This window comes from Populus euphratica, unplaced genomic scaffold (assembly GCF_000495115.2).
Source record: "Populus euphratica unplaced genomic scaffold, PopEup_1.0 scaffold156.1, whole genome shotgun sequence".
NCBI classification, from domain to species: domain Eukaryota; kingdom Viridiplantae; phylum Streptophyta; class Magnoliopsida; order Malpighiales; family Salicaceae; genus Populus; species Populus euphratica.
The window spans coordinates 654,259-679,102 of NW_011499931.1; the positions used below are offsets into that span (position 1 = coordinate 654,259).

Genomic DNA, 24,844 nt, shown 5'->3' on the forward strand with positions numbered 1-24,844 from the left:
AATCCAGCCTAGCATATGCCAAGAAAAGGGATAACTTGCCACAATCATGATTGTACATGGACGGAAGCATGTGTACAGCATTTCCAGCAGCAGCAGCAGCTTCAGTTTCTATACAGGCAGCAGCTGATGACAGAAGATCATCAGATGATCCACCTGCCAACTCAATACAAAATGCATAAATATGAATGCGTGCCAGTACACTGTTGTACCATTTCTTGGTAGAACTTATAATGTCAAAGACAACTTCTCAATCAAAAGCTACAAGAACACGGCCACTTAAATTAAAAGATAGCGATAAACTATCAAGGATACAAGCCATTTGTTCAACTGAAATATTGGCCTTCGCAAAGTCATTCCTCAGCAAAGCAATGCCCTCTTCCATCTAACAATCTTAACACAACTGAATTGTAGTTGTATCATCAACAAAGGGAACAGAGTACAATATACCAAGTTATTATGAATCAGAAATCATATTTGAAATCAAAATCATTGTAGTTATAAAATAATATTTTATTTTTTTGAATTTCATCGGGTTTTGTTGAAATTACGCTTCATAATTATTTTTTTTGCTTTTTATAGAGTTATTATAGTCTCATAACCTAGTATGCAGATTGATAAATTAATATCAATTGACTCAAATTGATTCAATATATTGTTGTTTAATATTTATAAAATAAATATTATCTTTAATATTTATTTTAAATCAAATTATATTTTTATTAGTTATTTAAATTGTTTTTAAACTAGTCAAGCAGGCTTGATCACATGGGATCAATCCGCGTATAGTTTAAAAATATTTTTAATTAAAAAAATATTAACAATATCTAAATTTTTTTATATTAAAAAAACTTTTGATGCAAGCCGCAATATACGCAACATTGAATCGGCTAATAAATATTATTTATTTGGAATGGTATGGTGATGAATTTGCTCTTACCCCAAAAAAAAGAGTTAGCTAGGATTTGGAGGAGGTAGGATAGACTTTTTATTATGATTAATGCTATTTTTAAATTGTTTGAGGGTAAATTAGTATTTTTAATTGTTTTTAGAATAAAATGATGGCTTAAGCCTAGGTTCTTTAATGTCTTTTTTAATTTTTTATTAAAGTTAAAATATTTAATTAACCTTGGGTTCAAAATTAACAAAATAATCCTCTATGGATGTTTTATTTTTTTTATCATGGTTTCTTTGTTAAAATCAAGTTAACTCAATCATTTTTATATATCAATAAATGTTTAATATTTAAAAAGAATTATTGATATATGCGGAGTCATTTCAATCATTAAATGTTACCCTTTGTGGAAGCAATTGAAAAGTTCATGATAAGACAACAACACGTACACCAAACACACCCTCGGTTTAGTATTTGTGATCATTTTTTTCTTTGTTATCTTCTTTTTCTTCACATTGAATTTCAAATCAACCCTCTTAAAATCTTAGACCAACCCCATCAATTTTTTTTCCTTACCATTTAGTTATTGTCCTTTTAATTACTATTTATTTTATTTTGAATAATCTATAAATTTGAATTCGTTTTTGATTTCACCCCTATTTCTTTTCTTTATCTTTCAAATTTGATTCTTATTTTTTTGATTATTATTTGTTTTGTTATTTATTTTTTTACAATTTTATCATCTTTCAAGTTTTTTTTCTAACAAATTTAATCTTCACTCTTTTAATTTTTTTTCTTTGAAAAGTTTTTTCAATTGATTTTTTTTCATGATTTTATTATTCAAAATTAAATTAATTTGGAATTAAGTTTATTAGTTGAAACCGAATCAAGGATTTCACTTGATGTAAGTTGTAGAGATTAAACTAGGTTTATAAGGTTTGCGATAGGTTTGATGGTTTTTTATTTACTTTTGTTTAAACTTTATTTTTTTTTCAATCTCATTCTTCAATATTTATTCAGTTGGAGTCTAAGTTTCATCTTTTTTGTTTAGCTGCTTTCTGTAGAATTTTTTATTGGTTTTGAGAACGACCCTCGTTATCTTGAGTTTTCTTATTTGTCATTTTTTATATATTTTTTAACTAATTCTTTAAATAAGTGTGTTTTTTTTCTAATTTCATCCTTAAATCTTTAGAATAATTTTTTAAAATGGTTTATAACATTAAAATTCTTTTGCACCTCCATCCCCCTTCAACTTCTTAATTTTTTATATTTAGTCCTTATTTTTTATTGTTATTTGTTTTATATGAGATAAATTTTTAATTTTTTTAATTTCATTCTTTTTGAGTTTTTTTTTGTAAATTTGATTCTTATTTTTTTTATTTATTTTTTTGTTTTGATATATTTTTTAAATTGATATTTTTCCTGATTCTATCATTTGATATTATATTAGTTGTGAATGGAGCTTCTTGTCTAAACCTAAGTCTACAATGTCATAGGCTTTAGGTTTTAAAGATTAATCCAAGTTTGAGAGATTCACCTAAGTTTGCTTGGATTTTTTTTATTTTTTTAAGTTTATATTTTTAAATTTCATCTTTCAACATTTATTCAATTGGAGATTGAGCTCTATGATTTTTTATTTTTATAATATTTTTCATTGATTTTGAAAATGATTTAGATTTTCTTGGGTTTTTTTATTTGTTGTTCTTTATTAGATATAATTTGGTTAATTAATAAAAAACTAATTGGTAATTGAACTTCTTAATTAAGCTCGCATGTAGGGTTTAATGGGTTGTGAATTTGAGACCTTAGCCTAGGTTTAAAAGGTTTGTCCGAACTTGTTTAATTTTTTTAAGCTAATATTTTTTTTTAATTTCATCATTCATAATTTATATCATTCACAATTAGCCTCTTTTTTTCTTTATTTGCCTTTTATATGATGCTTTGTGAATTTTAAAAAAAACTTTGGTTGTCTTAAGTTTTTTATTTGTCATTTTTTTGTTGGATTTACTTTTACAAGTTTTCTAAATTGATATATTTTATTTATTTTATTATTTAATATTGTATCTATTGAGATTTTTTTTTTTGGTTACTTTCTTTAAGGTTGAGGGTTTTTTTATATTAGGCTTCATAATTTTCTTTGATTTTTTTTCTATTCATCCATCTCAGTCACATCGTCTAGACCATAAGTTTTGCTGGTTGATTTAGGTTGACTTGATTTTTTTGAGGGATATTCTTTTTAAATTTAATATTTTTGCACTCCATCCTTTAGCATTAGATTGCTTTGAAATTGTGTTATGTGTTGTTTTCTAGTTGCCTTCTATTCGGTTGTCACATTCACATGATTTGGATTATAGACTTTGGTATGGTTGGTTTTTTCGATTATGATTTTTTTAATTGATTTGATTTTAATTTTATTCTTTAATTTTATTTTGAATTTTTTATTTTATTTATTTATCCTAGTTTTATGATTTGACTTACATATTTTGCATGCTTAATCAAGTCTTATTTTTAATTTTTTTAAGACACATTTAATTTTTGTTGCCCGATTAATTTTTTTAAAAATATTTTGACCCATAAATTACATAATACAAGCCTACAAATCTAGTACCAACAACAAAAGGAGAGAGATCAAGAATAAATGCAGACTTCATTCGTGTGTGTGTGTGTATTTGAAAGATGAGGTTAAATATAGGAATGAATACTAGCGAATTAAGTTTTATTTAACGCGTAAAAAAATTAGATAATTATATATCATACAACTCGAATTAAATTACACCTCGAAAAAGAGTCCAGTTTATAAAAGAAAAAAAAAGTCTAAGAAATATAACATTTATTGGAAGAACATGTTAATAACTACAAAGTTCAATTATAGTTTTGCCTGGGAAATTAATTAAATACGACCAAATGAACATTAAATTGGATTTCCCGCAAGGTATATCATGTTATCCATTTGATCTCCATTTTAGTGACATAAGGTAAAACTCAACAATTAATTTGATTCAAAATTGTTTTTTCTATAGAATATAATTTATTATTTATTTTATTACATGCATGTCATATTAATTTGTGCTAATTACATGGGTTTGATTTTTTTTTCTTGTGATATTATTATGTGAATTGGGTTTAATTATAATTGATAATCTAATGTTATATATTGATTATGTGTTATAGATGAGGGTTTCTAAGCGACCCTGCTGAAAATAATTCCACTTGCGCCGCTATATATATTTCTTCAGGTTTTCATGTCTGGTTGGAAATGCAGGTTAATTTTAAAAAAATATATTAAAAATTAATTTTTTTATATATTTAAAATTATTTTGATGTGCTGATATTTTTTAAAAAATAAAAATAAAAAAAATATTTTAATATATTTTAATATGAAAAACATTTTAAAAAGCAATCTCAACTATCATAAATAAAGGGATATACAAGGCTGAAGTAAGTTATAGCTCAAGTAAAAAAAAAAAATCCTAATATTTAGTTTTCAAAACTCTAATTTACACGCAAATGCAACAAATGCAGCAATTAATAAGTTCAAAAAAAAATTAGTGCTTCAATGAATCTAAAATAAATTTTCCCATATATATTCTGATAAAAAAAATCCTGATTTGGCATTAATATTCCTATCTAATATTATTTAGGATTGCAAAATGATTCTTAGCAAACAACCTAAACACATAACTTGGTAAAAAGCTAGTTGAAATATTAAATTTTTTTATTAAATTTTTATATAAATAATCTATCTTGTATCCAACAAATTGATAAGAATATCTTCGTAAAAAAAAATAATTAAATTATATACTTTCCTTTATCTTTAATATTTTTTAAAAATATAAATTTATTTTGAATTTCACATACATAGACTAAAAGATTTTAGTGGATATATATTATGATATTAAAACCAAGATATTATTAAATATATTAATCTTAGTTTGGTTAAAATTTAAAAAACTAAACAGTTTCCTTCGTAATACCCATTAACTAAATCTTGTTAATACATTTATTAAAATTTAATTATTTTATATGATAATTTATGAGCTTTTACAATAAATTCTCTTAAAAAATAAAAAAGATAAATATTAATCGGAAAAATAAAATTATTATTATCAAATAACCTAAATAAGATACTAGTAAAATTCTAATTAAGAAAATTAAATATTTTTCATTAAGTTTAGATATGAATAATCTATCTTTTATAAGATAAAAAGAAAATATTATCTTCTTGAAAAAGATGAAGAACTCTGTGAACTTGAAAATTAATTTAATTATATCTGATTTTTTACTAACTAATAAAGCATTGCTTTAAATTTGAGAGATGTTGGATTTGGTTTTCTCCTTGTATATATATAATTTGTTTGCACACAATATGAGATTGGCATACCACATATAAATGCTTCGTATAAAAAAGTTACAGTTCATTTATGTCAATAACAAAAATCAGTAACAGTTTACCAGCATTATTATTATGATATATTTAACTCAATAATATATTTTTAGTTGGAATAATTAAATTTTAGATTCAATGATGAGACAGTAAAACTCCTTCTAATTAATTAGTTCTGCTTTAAAATCTAAAAACAACTTTAAATCATTTAAAGTTGATGCTATTTGCAAGCTTGTTAAGAAATTTTATCATGAAGATTTTAATGAACAAAAAATTTATTATTTGAGATCTCGAATAGAACATTATTAAATTGATGTAATTTATCATAAGAATTTTAAAATATGTCTACCATTTCTGAATCATGTTGATGATTAATTAAAAAAAATAAGTCACACATTATTATTTGATTAACAAGTCATTTCATCTTATTTTAACTTTGTCTATTTTCATTGTCACCATAAAGCAAGCATTTTCAACAATAAAACATGTTAAAGCTATGTTTTGTAATAAAATAAAAGATGAATTTTTAGCATATTTTATGATAATTTACATTGAACGAGAGCTTGTTGAAGATATTGATTCGGATTCAATCATAAATAAATTTTATTTCACAAAATATAAAAGGGTGCAACTTCAATAATATAATTTATTTTTATTTTTTTTAATTTTATATATTTTAAATTTGAATTAAAATGTTATTATTAACTTGAAAATTTTATTAAAGATATTGATTCGGATTCAAAAATAAATAAATTTTATTCTATAAAATATAATTAATTTAAAAAATTTATATATATAAATTAATGATTAATTTCGTAAAATAATTTATATATACCTGCTTGACAGCTCATGGCAGAAAAAATTTCTACCTCTATTTTTTACACTCATACTCCCAAAAGTTTATTTATAATATATAAAAGCTCAAGTACAAAAAAAAAAACAGAGAGACATAGAGGATTCTCGCAGATATGTATACAATTGTTGGTGTGACTTACAGTCTACGTCACAAGAACATTCATTACCGGTGGACCTAGATATCGAGTTCTCCTTCAAGGAAACAAAACGTGTGCTGTAAAAGTACGTTACACATTATGTATTTACGCACATATTAAAAATCATCTCTGCTATGCTAGTCGGAGTTAAAGAGTATATATATATATATATATAAACTACACTTGCAGAAGTATTTGGCTCTGCCACGGCGTAAAAGATGATGATCATCATTGTAATGGCGATCTCCAATCAAGATTCTCCTCCGGATAATCCTTCTGAACTTCTTTAGGAGGAATGAAACAGTCCATGGAGAGTCCAGGTACATCAAATGCAAGATCATCGATTGTCCATGTCTCTTCCATCCGTGTTATCGAAAGACCTTCCTTCAAGTTATCCCCAAACCTTGTGATCATCACACTTGATTGACCACCATGTGCTATCATCACACCCTCCACTATCCGATAGTCTTCGATTTTTGTGGCCATTGTGGTTTCCCAATATGTGGGGTATGTTCCTGGAGACTGAATTCTGGTTAAGTACGAGTCTTCAAGATACACCAGGAGGCCATTTTTTTGGCTAAAGTAGCCAAATATTACATGCTTGATCATCTCTGCAGTGCTATCGCTTCGGTCAGCAAGGTCAGCTTGATCAGCAGACAATTTCAGAACAAAACAATCCATGCCTGAGATACACTTCTCTCCCACGTATTGTGATGGCGAGAATACAGCTGATATTGCCAGAGGATCTAGTCCCTGCATGAGTTTTTCCATCTTGAACGTCAACAACTTGGGAATTTTATGGCGCTTAATATATATATATATGGTGTTTTAATTCCCAATACAAGTAATTAATTCATTAACTTTTAATAGAGAATTGAAAGCTAAGAATATATAATTTCAAATGGTAACAGTCAACAACATGAATCTCATGAACGGTTCAAACCATTTAACTATATCTGCTCCAAGTTACACTCAAAACTTCATGTAAGAGGCCATCACCTCTTAAATGAGTGTCTTAGGAGGAAGAATTTTGAATACAACCCTAGCCTTCATGCATTTACTTTGCTATGTTAATACTAGAACATGAACTACTTTTCTTTTTAGATTCCCAGAAGAAAAAATATGATGAAGAAAATGGGTAATTGTACTGTTTCCATGATGATCTCAAATGAATCACGTGCAGGGTGCTTGTTGGTGCCTGCAGCTTGAGCATCATTGTCAAAACCTACCGGTGTCTATCTTCAATAAACAGCTAGCATTGGTTTCGTTTCTGACAAAATATGATTTAACCGACTCCATTATTTGAAGAAGGGGAACCAAGATCCGGCATCTTGGGGTGGTTGGATCTTGATTCTGGTAAAATTAGGAATGATATTGAACAGAGGCAATCTATAATCATCTAGTCGCATATATGCTGCACATGAATAGGGACGCTCTCTGTCTGATAACATCCACATGATGTTATGAAGAAATTCACATAAAATAATAAACTGAAGTAATTAACACAGGATTAGTACTGTACTCTTTTTCGTCAAACAATTCAATGTGTTCACACTGGTTTTTTTATATTTTTTTAAATTGTAATTTTAAGTGAATGAAAATATTTAAACCTGGGATAAAATAAAGTGAAAATTAATTTCAAAAATCATACATGAAATTTAATGTCACCACTCATATTTATATGGTTGCCGTACGATATCTACATAAACAAAGACAATATTATAGCCAGGATCGAACTGGTCTTCCTAAAGATATATATATAGTCACGAGCCAAGATGCAAGGTTAGGTCACTATTTATTAATAAATAGCCAAAAGGGCATCGATAATTATTACTCTTATTTACTACCGCATAGCTAGACATGCAAAGCAAAAATGAAATAACTCTTGATTAGTACCACTTGCCTGAAGCGCTCGGCGTAGAGGCCGAACTCCACCTTTCGCAGCATGAGAGCCAAGCCAAGGAGTGTGGCGCCAGGCCACATTGCCATCACTACCAGCTACAACTTTATGGCCCTCAACGACTAGCTCAATTAGCCACTTGTTAGGGGCCATTTGCCACATTACAAAACACCCTTTTTGTGCAGCTGTAGTGACTCCAGCCATAGCTGAGCCACCAAGCTCATCAACCATGGCCATTGTAACCTTTCCTGTAGCAAAAATATTTTTCACTTTGCCTTGTAGTTTTCGGCAACCGGTTGCTGCAGTGAAGTGTTGTATAATGTATTGAGCTGAGGAGGATACCTGTTGATTAAAGACATTAATTTGTTATGGTTGTCGCTAGTTAGTGTAAATTAATAATTATCAAGTTTATTTAAACTTGCACCAAATATATACTTGCACATTAAATGTTTCCTTTTATTTTTTGATTTTTTTTTTCAAAATAGCATATCTCAAAAAAATTGATTTATAATTTTAAGTGGAAAAGACTGATCTCATACCTGAGAAATACTCGGGATTTTATACTTTATTTATTTAAAATAAATCATATGCATTGATGGATAACCATAGTAAAAATACATGATATAGATATTTTGAAAAAAATAGAAATAATATAAAATGGAAATTAGATTTTTTAAAAGTTCATGTGGCTAAATTATTGGAGTGTTGTTTCCATTCTATATATAGACGGTAGACGACCGGCTTATTAATATAAAATAAATCCTAGTTCTTATTTAGGATGCTGGGTAGACTTAAACCACATCAATAATGGCTGTGCATGTAATTAATGACCACCCTATTTAATTTTACCAATATAAATTAATTATTAACCCACTTTTCTGTTTTTTTTTTTATTATTCTCTAAACTTTTTTCTTGTGCCTTGAGAGGAAATTGAATCAATACTTTCTTTTGGACCCCCTTTTAACTAGTTTACAGTCCTTCTAACTTTAATGTAAAAGATTGAGACCCACTTTTAAATCATTAATTCTCACAAAAAGTCATCCAAACCTAATAAAATAATTAATTATCAGCTGAAACCCTAATACTTTTCCACATGTACTTGATAGCTATATTCATTGCTTGACCCAGAAAATGCTGGGCGTAGTGTCCTTTCTAAGTTATTGTTGAGATGGCAGTGGTCCCCCGAACACTGGGCCTGAACTTTTCTTTTTCTTTTTTTTTTATTTCTGATTCTTCTTCCATTGGCCTAGTGCCTGGTGGGGACTTTGAGGCTTCTCAGTGGAGAGCCAGTGAGGTCACTGATCATCCACAAACCAAACACCACCGCCATTCATTGGTTACTTTCCATTGGCCCAGTGATTCCAACTTTGGTTACTTAGGCTTGGAGCTCCTAAACAGCAAGAACAAATCTAGAAAACCGATTACAAATTCTTTGAGAATAGAGCAAAAAATCTAGAGAAACCATATATTACTACACGTTCCTTGAAAAAGTGCACCAAGCGATCAAAATGGGCTAGATTTAATTCCTTATATGCCAAAGAAATCTAAAAAGACATGGTTTTACATGCATGACATACCTCATTGACGGGAGATTTAGAATGGATGGAGACAGGAAAGAGACATTCGCATGCATGACATACCTCATTGACGGGCGATTTAGAATGGATGGAGACAGGAAAGAGAGGGCAGCCAAGAACACTTAAGAGGACTTTAAGGTCAGATCTTTTGTTGAAAACAAGATGGAAATGAGTCTTGAGCCAGTTTCTCCATGAGTGAACTTTCTTCTTTGAACAGTTTGTGTTGTACTCTTCATCTTCGCTTATGGGTTCTTCTGATAATGGTGCAAGACGACTCATTTGCTCTCCTTCTTCTCGTTTCTTCACGGGGGAGAGAGAGAGAGAGAGAGAGATGTGAGAGCGGTGGTTATTTTGGAAGGAGAATTGGAAACACGAGAGGAAGTTTACTTAAAGGGAGTCTTTCTTTAAGTATCAACTTTATGCACACGCTGTTTTTGCGCGTGGTTCTCAATTCTTTTAATTTTGGGATAAAATAAAGAATAAAGGATGAGAAATAAGCCCCCCGGAGAAAAATAATTAGAAGAGAAACACGTGGGACATAAATAATATAACATAAAAAAATAATTTGAAGCAATAAAAAAATAAATTTTAATTTTTTTAAAAAACAATTGAAAATAAAAAACCAAATGGGGTTATCATAAACGGAATGAATTTGCTTACGCTATATATAAAAAATAATAATTAAGGTAGCTTCTTATCTTGGTTATATTGGCTGCATTAATTAATATTTTAAGTATGTTTTTCTGTCGACACTCACTGACGTTGGTTAAGTCAAGATGGAAATCCGATTTTCGATTTGGATAATAAAGCCACCTAATTATGTCTGAACTACTTTTGTCTTTAATCGATTGCATTACTTCATATGCAACTAACTCATAAACTAGATTACTTGCTTACGAAAGGAGATTATGAAAAGGAATGGCATTCGATCCTATAGTTCTAGGATACTAAATTTGAACTATTATCTATTAAGGATTTCTACTTGTGTGCAAAGCGCGAAGATTTGGATATTGTGTGTCACGGTTTTGTTTAAAATATTTTTTATTTTAAAATTTTTATTTTAATAATTTTATTTTTTATGATACAAATTTATTATTAGACTGAGATTTAATATCTCAAAACATGTATAATAGATTAGCTACCAATATTGTTAATAAGATTCACAACCATTTCCTTACTTGTCATATTACATCTTACAACTTTTATTTTTTATAATTATTTTATTTTTAAATATATTTTAATATATTTAAAATAAAAAATATTTTAAACAATAACTTCTAAAAAAACATTATGGTAGTTTTGATTAAAAAAACTCAGTTTTTCTTTTTTTGTTCTTACAGGTATTTTTATATTTAAAAAAATAAAACTATTTTTGTTTGGGATTTAAAGCTTACAGTACCAATGAAGTGTTGGCACACTTAAAATGATGACCACTTCGAAGAAAAAGCAAAGGCAAGGTGCATTCCTCTTCGTTGTTTTCCCTGTGGTACCTGAATTAAAGATATGTCCTTCGAATTGTCATCATCATATATTGTTTGTTGTCCATTTCTTCCACTTAGCTAGATATTTAGAACTACTTTTATGGGATCATTGTATGAGCTTCAAGCAGTTTTGAAGCTAGGGGTTTGGGATGAGAGACAATCCCCCCCCCCCTAAATTTTCATGCTTCCCACTTTAGTCCCTGTACTTTTGATCATACATTTTCAAACAAAAAAAACACTTCAATCGCTCTGTGTTTTATTTCTAATTAATCTATGAAGAAATGTTGCTTATGTGCTCAAGAACATGAAACTCCTCCTCTCTCTTTTTTCCACCCAGTTTCTTAATGGTGGAGGGGGCTAGCTTTGTGTCACAATTAAACCATCGTTCTAAGGATTCTTCTAGCTGATGAGGCGTTCATTGGGTCGTCTTCTTTTTGTTCTGTTTTCATATTTTATAAATGACTACTAAAAATGAAATTTTACTCAACTTGGAATTTAATTTTGAGTAAAAAGATTAATTTTTATTTCTAGTTTGTTATACATTAATTGGAGTTTTGATACAAATAGAAAGATGTTGATCATCAATTTAGGGAAACGAAGGATTGAACACAAAAATAATCGAACAGTTGTGCTCGAGAGACAATGGAATGATCAGTATAATTAGAAGATGGATAGTGATTTTGTGTTAGGAGTTTAATTGAACTGAATATCAAACGTTCGACTAAAATTAATCTCCGCCAATTGACTTGTAATTCATTGGTAATCTTGTAAAATACCAGGAGTGAGGACTCAATTTAGGGATGACAATTTTATTTGAGAATGTTGTATATTGATCCAAACTAATTGTTGAGTTTTTTGGATAATTATCTTATTCAATAGGTAATAGGTAATGAATATGGTATGTATATTATCTCTATTATATATATTATTTTATGTTAAATAATAAATATTACGCCAGATAATAAATGTCTATATGAACACTTGAAATTTGACAGATGGGGTATAATTATCTAAATTCTTTAACATTTGAATAACAAGTATAATATAGGTGTTGTAATAGCTTGACTCGAGTTTCATTTGGATAAAAAAAAATTTAATACAATAATATTTTTTAATATGAAAAATCTTCAATGGCGAATCGAGAAATTTATGTAAGCATTTAATTAAATATATAAAGAATTATCTAAGCAACAAAAAAAAATTATGAAACTTGATTCCTGGCTAATCAAAGTTAACAAATTAAACTTGTGATTTGTATCATAGATTCAATTGGGTTAAATAATTTTTAAAAAAAAATCAATATAAAATAGATATTTATATATTAAGATTTGACCAATTATCATGGCTATTGAAAAAAAAACATCAAACCAAAATAAATTATACTATATGATTAATAATCAATAAAATATTAAAGGATAAAACTAGGGCTAAACATACACTTTAGTCTTTCAACTTTTCATATTATAAGTTTTCAGACGCTAATAATTTATGAAATTCAATTTTGATCTCAAACTTTATTTTTTTATTTTTTGACTTCTAGTTTGAGAGACGAGACAAAGAGAAAGATAAAGTAGTCAGAATTCAATTGTAAAAAAAGAAAATATCGGTTGAGATTGATTCCAACCATATAAATGAGTGATTTTGATTTCAATAGATTTCTTTTAATGAGTAAAGTGTAGACAAGGTGTTGTTTATCTCTTAAACTTGCATGATATGGTGAATTTGAAACCCAAAAAAATCTTTTTTTCGGTTGATTATGGGTTTTCAAGACAATTTATGGATTGTTAAAAGCTATCAATATGTTTTACAAGCTATTTATATTGTTTTTATAGTGCTCACAAATCAAATTATAATTAAAAATAGGTTTTTATTGGTCTGAAATAGACCAGCCTTAATTTTCTAGTAAAGAAGACATTTTGTTTGCCTTAGCAAGCCAGGTGACAGTGTCTTTATTTATTTTTTTAATTATTTTGATATTTTATTAGTTTTTAATTTTATAAATATCTATTTTAAATAAAAAAAATTATTAAATTTAATTAAGTTCATGGCTCGGGTTATAAGTTTGACTGATTTACTTTGACTAGATAAAAATCAAGCTTGGTAATTTTTTTATTTTTACATAAATAGTTTTTAGCTTATTTAATTAGATATATATATATACACTTTTCAAATTCTACTTGAAAATTTTTTATATACAAAAATATATCATAAAAGTCTGTATGTATATTTATTTATATAAAAAAAAATATTTGACCCCCTGGTCAAATAGCTTTCATCTATCGTTTTAGCTGTCTTGTTTTGAGGAATACAGCATAAGATGGTCCTTCCTCTTCTATAAATCTCCACCCTACCTCTCGTGACTTTCGAGTCTGAACCTCTCATTTAGAAATCCCAATTTTAATCAAAGAAATTACGAAATGACCTGTGTTTTAACGAAATTTAAGCACATAGAGTAAAAAACAATTCCAGGTTATAATATTGTCTAAAAGGTAGAGGGAATCGAAAATTAATTCCCAAGGTACTACGAAATTATCAATCAAGTCCCATAACAAACAATTTCATCGATCACATCCCAAATGTCTTTGAGATTTCTCAATTGGGTCCTTTTGTCCATTCTTGCTAATATTTCTATCAAATTCTTATTAAGATTACACTTTTTGTGGCATAAATTAGGAATTTTGGATGGAAAATAACCCGACTACAAAATTCTTGAAATTTCTGGAACCTAATGGATGAAATGTATTGTTTTGTGACTCATTTGAGAATATGTAAAATACAAAATGTAAATATATACATGTAAAGCGTTATTTGTAAGACTATGGGCGCGTGGGCATTGTAATGTAGTTACTAGTAAGGTAGACTTTGGGGTCAGGAGAAGGAGCTTTAAAGGAAGGCAAGGCGGGCGACGTGTCTACGTCTGTTCCCATATGCAATTATAGATTTTCTTGCAAGTTTGGTGCAAATTTAGGCAGTCTATTCCCTACTGCAAATTGCTTTTCAAGTTCTGCCAATTTTGCATACAACTATTAGTAAACTACATGTCATGCACTCAAGTAAATAAGAGAGAAAGACAATTTTAGTATAGTTTTCATTATTGATTATAATAGTTATTTAGTTAATCTTAAAAAAATCATCAAACATATTTTTGGGTTAATGTTCAGTATTGTTGCAGATGAAGTGTTTTCTATTAAAGCTCTTGGAAATGTCTTTATTCTTTACAATGAACTTATTTTTTGGATGTTTTTCTTATGGAATTTCACAACTTATTTAACCACATGTGCCTTGAGGTTCATCAACGAGGTGCTTGCTCTCCTTCAAGATTAAATTTTTTTTTTCTTAAGATTGTTTAATTTAAATTCAAAGAAAAATAAAAATAAATAAACAAACTAGCATGCCATGAAAAAGATACTGAAGAATCAAAATACGAACAAATTATATCACATTTACTTGTTAAAACGCATATTAAACAATATTATAGAAGGAGATGATTATTGCAAGAATTGCATAACAAAATGAATTTTGCTTGCCAATTGGTGCAGGCAATAGATTTAAAATATCTATTTGGTATTGATGCAATTCAACACTAACGTTCAGCAACTTTTAAAAAATACGGCTTACTCCACATAAAAAATTGAAATAATTATAAAGGATAAAATTTATAAGATCTTATACGACGGGTAAGGAATTAATTACTAGTTTTATTAGATGTACCGGTCACTAGTCTACTATATATATTTTGAAACGTTGGATCTAGTAGAAATTTATAAGATCTTATATGACGGGTAAGGAATTAATTGCTAGTTTTATTAGATGTGCCGGTCACTAATCTACTATATATATATTTTGAAACGTTGGATCTAGTAATGGACTCACATTACCATAAATAAAATTATGAGAACAAAAAATTTAAAACAAATAATATACAACAGATTAAATAAAATTATTATAGAAATAAAGTAAAATAAATTGGATTCTCTTATGATTGTATTTTTTTTTAACTAATTTAGAGATGTTTTAAGTTAATAATTTAGATCATTGAGATTCCAATATGATTGTTAATTGTTAAGTGAATGTTAATTAAAAATAGTTTTTCAAATCTAAAAATACTTTAACCTGATTTTTTGATGAACTCCCCGTTGATCAAAAACTCAAAATCATTTGCTTTATTTTTCGAGGAAATAAGTAATGAATGGCATGCTACTTTTTTTGTGGTAGGACGAGCTCACAGGCCCCATCTCTTAGGCAGGTTTTAAGTTTTTTTATATTGTGATTAAGATGCATAATAAGAAAAATATTAAGTATAATATTTAAATATTTATGTAATTCTTAAATAATATTATATGTTTTTATGAGAATACTAACTTTTTCTTTCAATTATTATGTACTTGATATACCTAAATAATTGCTTGTGAATATTCAATGAAAATAAAATTTCCTTGCAAACAAAATATTTAAATATTGTTTTGATAGTGTTTTTATTTTAATTTGCTGAGATGATAAATTTATATTTAAAAATAATACTAATATTTAGAAACATGTTTTTATTAAAACAATATGATTTTACTTGATTGAAAATGATATTTTTCTCCTTATAATTCTATTTATTATTTTTTAAGCATATTCATGAAAAATATTTGTTTTTACAACTATTTAATTAAGCAGAGCAAGGTTATTTAATAAAATTAAGTCGTTGATTTGGTGGATTAGATAATTTGACTAACCTAAATCAATCTAGAACATCCTTTATTCAGTACATTTTTTACAAAAACAAATAATTAAATTGACTTAGTATTTATTTTTTTTAATAAAATTGAATTTCAACTTAGAAGTGCATCAACAAACTAGAATTATATTTATTTTTATGTTTTAAAAATAATTTTGAAACTAGAATTATATTTATTTTTATGTGTTAAAAAAATAATTTTTTTCTTTAAATTAATATTTTTTTTGTTTTTCAAATCATTTTAATATATTAATATTAAAAATAATATTTTTAAAATAAAAACTATTATTTAATATATTTTTAAATAAAAAATATTTTAAAAAACAACTTCACCACAGTTTACCCGCCCTAGAAGTTGGGTACCACAGTTTACCCGGCCTAGAAGTTGGGTTAAGTTCCCATTTCCAAACAAAGAATAGCTAAAATTTAAACAATAAACAAATTAATAATTTTATATTTTCAGATAAATTTTTAAAAAAATATTTAATATATTACCATTCTAAACACCCTACAAGTAAAATTATCAAAAATTCCCCGCAGCTGCAGGCCAAAACGGCCCCCTAAAACTGGAAGATATTTCTGTACATAGAACCATTTAACTTTCGTCTAGTGCAGTTTATGCGAAACTGTGTATTGATCTACAAACTTGTGAATAGCAATATGTGTAAAGCATTGGCATACCACATCTATATATACCCCTTCACAAACCATTGGAGAATAAGGGTTAAAAGGCATATAATCAGCAGTTATCATTGCTTAAACTGAGTTTATAAGATACATCTGATAAAACATTATTCTATCTAGTTGCCAACTCTAGAAACTCCACAATCAGATCATACTGACACATGGTTAACCTCCACTAGTAACTCGCGATAGGTCAGGTCTTACTCGCTGCTTCCTTATCACCTCGAGTAGGTTAACCTCCACTAGTAACTCGCGATAGGTTACTCGCTGCTTCCTTATCACCTCGAGTACTCCAGGCTCCGGCTTCGGTTCCTAACTGGGCTCCTGCTATAGCTCCTTGAACCACAAGGAGACCTTGAGTAGGATTGGTCTCTATACCTTCTATCTCTAGGAGATCTGTATGGATTACCAAAATATATTATATTGGTAAAAACTGCTTTTCCAAATCCATCACATATTGCAGGAAAAAAGGTCCGACTTCATTAAACTAAATTGATAAAGAGAAGTGGGAACTGACCTTGAATAATGTCTTCGCCTGGAGGAAGGAGAATAATACACAGGACTACGAGAATAACTCCGTCCATAGCGTGGTGATGGAGAGCGCCTGGGATCATTGTACCGGCCACCCCTGACAATTAATTGTGCACAAATTAACTCAAGACCTAGCTTTGCAGTCGTCAAAACAGTCAGCAATTCTAACTACCTTAACTGTCATCTTTCTTTTTTCTTAAAAAAAAATGAATTGGCACTTTATATGCCCTCAAAAATGGACACCCTAAAATTCATGGTCTTTGGTGTTTCAACAACAGCAACCAATAAAGTATAATAATAATAATAATAATAATCTTCTCTTGCATCAGTCTGCATGAAAAGAAGGCTCAAGCCCGAATTTCCGTACAATGCATCCATATTCAATAAATGTGGACTCGGCTAAATAACCACAGTTACCTCACACGATCTCTTGCCCTCATTTCTGCAGGCTTCTTCCTATTTTCCTCAGCAAACACAACTGTCAGTTCCCGTCCAAAAAGAATTTCACCATCCATATGATGCTTAGCATCTGCAGCATCAGCTGGTTCTAAATATTGGACAAATCCAAAGCCACGAGGTTCCCTACAACCAAATACATAAAGACGACACAACAAAGTGAATTCAGACAAATGAATATAAACAGGTGTCCTGACTGCCCAAAGACAGGATCCAGACTCCAGGCTTGATGCGGAAGATCATGATAAGCACTTGCTGACACTCATGTCATGGAAATAAAATGATCATACGGCTGCTAACCTTGTAGAAGCCAAATTTTAAATTGAGTTGATATTCTTCAACACTTGAACTTCTTCAGAACGTATTCAAACCCACCTTCCCCACAACCTTGATGTACATTAACATGCACAGTACTCTCACTACTTGAATATGTCTTCATAACACTCTCATTACTTCCTTCTTACTTGAATATGTCTTCAAAACACTCTCATTACTTCCTTCTTGCCATCACTTTTACTACTTCATACTTGTCTTCACTCTAATTACTTCATTTGTATCTTCACCACTTTCAATAAAAACAACCAAATTCCCATAAACCAATATCACATAATAAGAAAAAATCCCAGACTAAATAGTTTTGAGATTCATGAAGATTAATGACATGCATAACAAAATTGAACACAGAAATTGACAAAATTAAAGACATGATTACTGGATTCACTATATCTTATAGGCAAACTATATAGTTCTTCTTTAGAACTGCCATGGCCCGGAGTGAAAAGGAGTTCATCTTACCCAGTATAGTAATCTCGGGGTAAGTAAACGTCCTTCAGAGGGCCAAACCGACCAAACGGTCCACGTAAATCTTCAGGCCTGCAAAGAAAATGAGAAAAAGAAACCGCTCACACATTTTGTTGGCATAAACTGATGAATAGCCCCACTTTCTCTTCATTTTGACCAGCACAAATACAGCTGTAGATAGAAAAGAAAAAAAAGGTAGCTTTGGCTACAATAATTTGAAGGCAGCGTGCATGTTATACACATCTCGTCCTAAGTGAGGCCACTATTAAAATAATAGCATGGATATAATTGACAACATTTACAGCGAGAAGAATTGAAGCACAACCAAATTTGCGCAAAACATGAAGCAACAGATGACTACATGAACATCAAGAACGTGAATTCAAACAGCAGGAAATCAATGAGAAAAGCCAAACCTGCAATCAAGACGAAGATTGCGAACCAGAAGACTAGTAGGAAGATCCCTACCACGACCTCCATGCCGACCCCTAGGGCTAGGACTCCTATGTTTCCTCCCATAACCCCTTGGGGGTGAGGGACTGTAACTGTGGCTTCTTCCCCTCATTTTCAACAAATATCACTGCCTGCAACAAAAAAAGAAAAACCCTATTTTACAACCACTAAGATTAAATACAAAAACCAATAGTTTTCAATATTCACAAATCTCCAATACCTTCAAAAAAATAAAAATAAAATATTAAGCAAAAAACAATTACAAAAAGTCCAAGCTCTTCGTTGGCCTCTCCTCTCATAATTTATAATAAAATTAGACTATAAAAACACAAAATGAAAGATTATTTGAAGAATTGAGAGATAAAGATCGGAGAAAATATCAAAGATCAAGAGAAGTAGAAGCAGAGAGAATGAGAAAAGTACCTGAAACGGTGTCGGTTTTGCTTCTCCTTCCAGAGGTTTCCACGAGAAAGAATGTAACACGGCCAAGCATGCTCTATGAAAGACTATGGGCCCTTTTTAAATCGAGATTCGGGAACCTTCTTTCCAATAGCCTATGTTAACATGCATCGCAGTGTCGTAAGTCCGCAACCGGTCTTCCAAAATCTAGCCGTCAATAGACGGTGTTGCTTCTCTCTTACTGTTTGGATTCCTTTAGACATCGTGAAAGACAAGTTTTCATTTGGGCCAGTCCATAGTTCATGAATTTAAATCGTTCAAAAGCAAAATCTCTTAGGCTCAGCCCATTCAAGAACACCATGGGTTCATTCAGACGAGACTTCAAGGGTACTGGTTAGCGATGCTCTAGCTTATTTTTTATATATAAAAAAAATCAAAAAAAATTAAAAATGTTAATTTTTTTTTTTAAACTATACTCAAGAATCTTGAATTTAGATATAGCGTTTGATTCAAAAGTAATATTTATAATCTTAATAATAATATTAAACTTGCATGATCTAAGTTTAAGTGGGTATGACTGCAATATCATATCTAATAGCCTTGAATATAAATCTGGCAGCAAGAATGTCATAAAAATATGATAATTAAATTAAAAAAAACAATAGAAAAAAACTAATGAAAAAAAATTATGAATTAATTGGATTAACTCTTCAAAGATAACTAAATAGAAAAAAAAATGACGGGTTATCGAGAATTAATTGGGCTAACCCGTCAAATCAGGTTAACCTGTTAAACCCGAAATCCATGTCATGAGAGTTTAATAACTGAATAGAAAAAAAATTTAACATTAACAAGCTAAATTAAACGAAAAAATTACTTAAAAAAAAAACCAAGACAAACAAAAGGCATCAGTCTTTTTATTATGGATTGTACTGTGTAATCTACAATCAAATGTATAAAAACAAAAAAAAAAGCCAGGAGAAAAAAAATTCTTCAATTGGCCAAACCTAAGATAACTAAATAGAAAAGAGGCATCAACAAATAACTAAATAGAAAAAAAATCATATTAATGAACTAAATTAAATAAAAAAATTATTTCAAAAGAAAAAATAATAGAAAAAAATTATAAGAAGAAAAAACCAATGAAAAAAGAAAAAAACAATCTAAATTAATTAGGTTAACCCGTCAAATCTAAGATTTGTGCCATGAAAATTTGATGACTAAATAAAAATAATTAAAAATAAAAAGAAGAAGGTGTCAACATTTTCATCGTGGACTATACTATGCAGTCCACGGTGAAAGGCATGTAAAAAAAAAATTAAAGGCATCATCATTTTCATCGTAAACTGTATACAATATTAAAAGATGAAATTAAAATAAAAAATAAATAAGAAAAAAATCTAAATCAACCGAACTAACTTACCAAATCAGGTTAACTCATCAAACTTGGAATTCATATCCTGAAAATGTGATAACTAAATAGAAAAAATATTTAATATTAACGAACTAAATTAAAAAAAAATAATTAAAAAGGAAAAAGCAAAGAGAAAAAAACATAGAGAAAGAAAAAAACTAATGAAGAAAAGAGAAAAAGTCTGGATCAACTAGGTTAAACCATCAAACTTGGAATCCATGTCATAAAAGCTTAATAATTAAATAGAAAAAATTTAATATTAAGACACTATAGACAAAAAAAAATAAACTAAAGGCATAAACGTTTTCACCGTGGATTGCATCGTGCAATTCATATTAAAAGGCCTAGAAAGGAAAAGAAAAGGGGAAAAAAACCAAAATCATACACCATGGGTTAATTTTTTTTATCACATAAAAAATATAAAAAAAACCCAAAATCTAAAAGTGTTAGATCTTTCTACAAAGATATACTCAAAAATCTCGGGTCTACCTATAACGCTTGACCTAAGAATAATATTTATAATAATATTAAACTTGCATAACTTAAGTTTAAATAAGTCTGACTGCAACGCCGGACCCAAAAGCATTGAATGTGAGTCTAGCTATAAGGTCGTGTGTATAAAAATGTGATAATTAAATAGATTAATTAAAAAAAAACAAAGAAAAAAAACCAATAGGAAAAAAAATAATGAATAAAAAAAATCTGAATTAACCGGGTTAACCTTTAAAATTAGATTAACTCGTCAAACTTGGGATTCGCATCATGAAAGTTTGATAACTAAATAGAAAAAAAAATTGATGAGTTTACCTAGAATTAACTGAGTTAACCCATCAAACCAAGTTAACCCGTCAAGCTTAGGATACGTGTTATGAAAGTCTGATAATTAGATAGAAAAAAATTTAACATTAACAAACTAAAATAATTAAAAAAAATCCAAGTTAACTCGTCAAATCAGGTTAACCCATCAAACTCAAGATCCATATTATGAAAATCTGATAACTAACTAAAAAAATTTAACATAACAAACTAAATCAAACAAAAAAATTACTGAAAAAAAATAGTTCTATAATATAATATAATACAATGATTATAATAATAAAATATATTAATAAAGGGAAAGTGAAAGGCATTGGAAAATTACAAGTGCTTTCTCCATGTCTTTTAAAATATTTTATAATGTTTGGCACAACAATTAAACTATTATTTTATTATTCTTTTTAAAAATATATTTAAATTAATTTTTTATGATTTTATTATTATTATTTTAATTCATTGATATTAAAATAAATTTTAAAAAAATAAAAAAAATATTTTAATATATTTTTAAATAAAAAATTATTTTAAAAAATAAATATCATTATACCAAACACCCTTAAATTTATGACAGGTTGTATCTATTAATAGATATCAAGATGTCACTGCTTTTTTATATACATGGAGTGAAATTCATGCTTCATTATCTTTTTAAGATTAAATTAATTGAGATTTTAACTAAATGAATAATAAGATTTAAAACTTTTTTATTTTTATATTTTAAAAGTATATTTTATAAAAATTTATATTTTTTATTTGTTTTAAATTTATATTTTTTTATATTTTTAGATTATTTAAATGTGCTAATGTCAAAAATAATTTTTAAAAAATAAAAAAAATATTATTTTAATACATAAATACTTTAAAAAACAATTACAACCATACTCTTAATTAAACTACTATAGCATTATTTTTTTCATTTCAAAAATAAAATTACAACCATACTCTCAAACATACTCTTAATTAAACTATTATAGCATTATTTTTTTCATTTCAAAAATATTTTTAATAAAAAAATTACTTTTTATTTTTTTTCTTTACTTTAAATTAATATTTTTTATGTTTTTTTATTGTATTGATGTGCTGATATCAAAAATAATTTTAAAAAAATAAATAAATATTATTTTGATATATTTTCAAATAAAAAATACTTTAAAAAATAACTACCATTACATTTTCAAACATTCCTTTTATAAAATAAAGCTTACAGGAATTTTGATCGGTAATTATATAATTGTGAAGTAAAATCTCAAGAGAGTCTTTACAAGAATCTAAATTATATCTGTTATTTTTTTAAAATTATTTTATATTTTAATATATCAAGGAATTTTGATCGGTAATTATATGATTGTGAAGTAAAATATTAAGAGAGTGCTTACAAGAATCTAAATTATATCTGTTATTTTTTAAAAATTATTTTATCTAAATTATATCTGTTATTTTTTAAAAATTATTTTATATTTTAATATATCAAAATGATATAAAAATATTAAAAAAATAATTTGAAAAAAAAATAATTTTTTTTTAAATTTTTTTAAAAATATAATAACAAATAAATTTTAAGAATCTACCGTAATAATTTAGACCGATGGTCTTTTTTGGAAACGAAGGGAATGTTTTCCTCCGATGTACTTTCTCAAGGCCTAAGGAACCTCGACACCATCGTCCTTCTGGTTGTCGTAAGTGTTGAGTCAACAAGTGACAATATTGTTTTATTTCTTTCGACCGCCCATTATTCTGCAACCAAACACAAAAATAGCCAAGATTTTAGAAGCTATAGAGCAATCGATTGGATCATCGACGCAACCATACGGAGATGGTCATGTTTTATATTTTCCATGCAATTTAGTTATGGAAACTTACAAATTCTTTTTAAAATTATTCATCCTTCATGAAAAGATGAATTGTTTACATTAGCACCTAATCATTTCAAGCACATCCAAATCAAGATAAACTTCACATGCTAAATGATGATTATGCGAAGCATTATCGGCCTGAAGTATAGAAAACTATATATTGGCAAATATCCTCGATAATTAAACCCAATTGCATTGCATCAAGTCACAAGAGGCTAATTAACTTCAATCCATCTTCATCTGTTATCTCGTACAAATCCCGATAAATGATGTTCATGTTGTTTATACGTTCACAAATCAAAAATCAACGCATACATTACAAGTTATTCCAAGCACACTTACATAACAATAACATGGTGCGCGCAATCCGGACATCTACATTAATAAAAAAAAAAAAAACATGCGAAGCTGTTAGGACCAAGAGAGACACAGGCACGCAGAAGACAATGAATTGGGGACGCGTGTTTTCACGCTCCTAGCAAAAAACGAACAGAACAAACAAAATCTGGAGGTTGGATTTCGGCTTCCTTGGTCGTTGCTGTTTGCCCGCGATCTCCCATTGAGTTTGGATCGGTGATGTTGTGGTTCGTTATGGAGCTACGCTTTGCTGGAATGTCGTCAGTGGTCGTTGTTGGAACTGCTACGAGAAGAGAGAGGTGAAGGTGAAGGTGAAGAGCTGTCGGGGATATGGCTTGCGCTGGCGGTGAGAGGCTACTGCCGGTGGTCAGGGGGTTTAGGTCAGTGTAGGTGGGTGATGAGATGGAGGTCACGATCGGTGCAGCTGGAGAGGAAAGGAGGTTGCTGGCATGGCTTGTTGCTGTGATGAAGCTGTATTGGGAGAGGCGGGGAGTCACGACTAGGTGCTTGTGTGGGGAGGAGATGGCGGCAGCTTTGTGGGAAGGATGGCTTTTAGCTTTGGCGGGCTAAGCGGCTTCTTTGCGGGGATGTCCTTATATATATATATATATATATATACTGTTTGAATTGTCTACTATCCTAGGTAAATTAAGAAAAACTAGGTTTTTGTTCGAGCATGGATCCGAATTATTTATTTGTTAAAATATTTAAATGTTGGAAACGTGTTTTTGAAAGAAGTAGAAAAGAAATTCAATAATTCAAGTGGTGATCTCGAACAACTAAATAAGTTTAGTTTATAAAAAAATAATATATTATTTATTAATTTAAATTAAATAATAAAAATTATAAATTTTATAAAAGAGTTAAAGATAAAAAGTAAAAAATTTTAAGAACAATGATCAAATTAAAAACTCTAGTACAAGATAAAAATTTAAATACATAGAATTTTTCAACATGTTTTTTATGTTTTTTACGTTAAAAAAATAAATGTAAATAAAAAAACTTTATGCAAGCATTAAATTAAATAAATCATAAAATATTTTATAAATAAATTTCATAAAAAAATCATGAATGATAAGTAAAAGTATAGTTCAAAAAATTCAAGAGGTTAATATAAATTAAAATATTTA

General features: G+C 28.5%; 2 protein-coding genes across 7 annotated transcripts; both read right to left on the minus strand.

Moving 5' to 3' along the window:
- Positions 1–6,224: 6,224 nt before the first annotated feature.
- LOC105136044 (uncharacterized) lies at positions 6,225–10,112 on the minus strand. Its single transcript, XM_011041209.1, has 3 exons — positions 9,810–10,112; positions 8,172–8,510; positions 6,225–7,021 (listed from the first exon to the last, which is right to left on the minus strand). Exons 1-3 carry the CDS (start codon positions 10,023–10,025, stop codon positions 6,497–6,499), a joined length of 1,080 nt encoding a protein of 359 aa, XP_011039511.1. The 5' UTR covers positions 10,026–10,112; the 3' UTR covers positions 6,225–6,496.
- A 6,491-nt stretch (positions 10,113–16,603) lies between these two features.
- LOC105136046 (serine/arginine-rich SC35-like splicing factor SCL33) lies at positions 16,604–19,473 on the minus strand. Of its 6 annotated transcripts, none has more exons than XM_011041212.1 (7): positions 19,299–19,466; positions 18,839–19,006; positions 18,417–18,494; positions 17,583–17,747; positions 17,145–17,262; positions 16,917–17,029; positions 16,604–16,856 (listed from the first exon to the last, which is right to left on the minus strand). In XM_011041212.1, the coding sequence occupies exons 2-7, from the start codon at positions 18,985–18,987 to the stop codon at positions 16,853–16,855; spliced, it is 627 nt and encodes a 208-aa protein (XP_011039514.1). In that variant the 5' UTR covers positions 18,988–19,006; positions 19,299–19,466; the 3' UTR covers positions 16,604–16,852. The 6 variants fall into 6 exon arrangements, with proteins under 6 accessions (XP_011039514.1, XP_011039513.1, XP_011039512.1 ...); XM_011041211.1 differs by having other exon boundaries at positions 16,604–16,823; positions 16,901–17,029; positions 19,299–19,462; XM_011041210.1 differs by having other exon boundaries at positions 16,604–16,830; positions 16,896–17,029; positions 19,299–19,462.
- Positions 19,474–24,844: the final 5,371 nt, after the last annotated feature.

Coding starts and splice junctions, on each gene's coding strand:
- LOC105136044 (XM_011041209.1), bottom strand. CDS start 10,025: ATGAGTCGTCTTGCACCATTATCAGAAGAACCCATAAGCGAAGATGAA. Junction 8,511..9,809: donor CTAAATCGCCCGTCAATGAG/GTATGTCATGCA, acceptor TTTAATCAACAG/GTATCCTCCTCAGCTCAATA. Junction 7,022..8,171: donor CTCTACGCCGAGCGCTTCAG/GCAAGTGGTACT, acceptor AAACTCATGCAG/GGACTAGATCCTCTGGCAAT.
- LOC105136046 (XM_011041212.1), bottom strand. CDS start 18,987: ATGAGGGGAAGAAGCCACAGTTACAGTCCCTCACCCCCAAGGGGTTAT. Junction 18,495..18,838: donor AATCTTCGTCTTGATTGCAG/GTTTGGCTTTTC, acceptor TTTTCTTTGCAG/GCCTGAAGATTTACGTGGAC. Junction 17,263..17,582: donor AGGGCAAGAGATCGTGTGAG/GTAACTGTGGTT, acceptor ATTAATTGTCAG/GGGTGGCCGGTACAATGATC.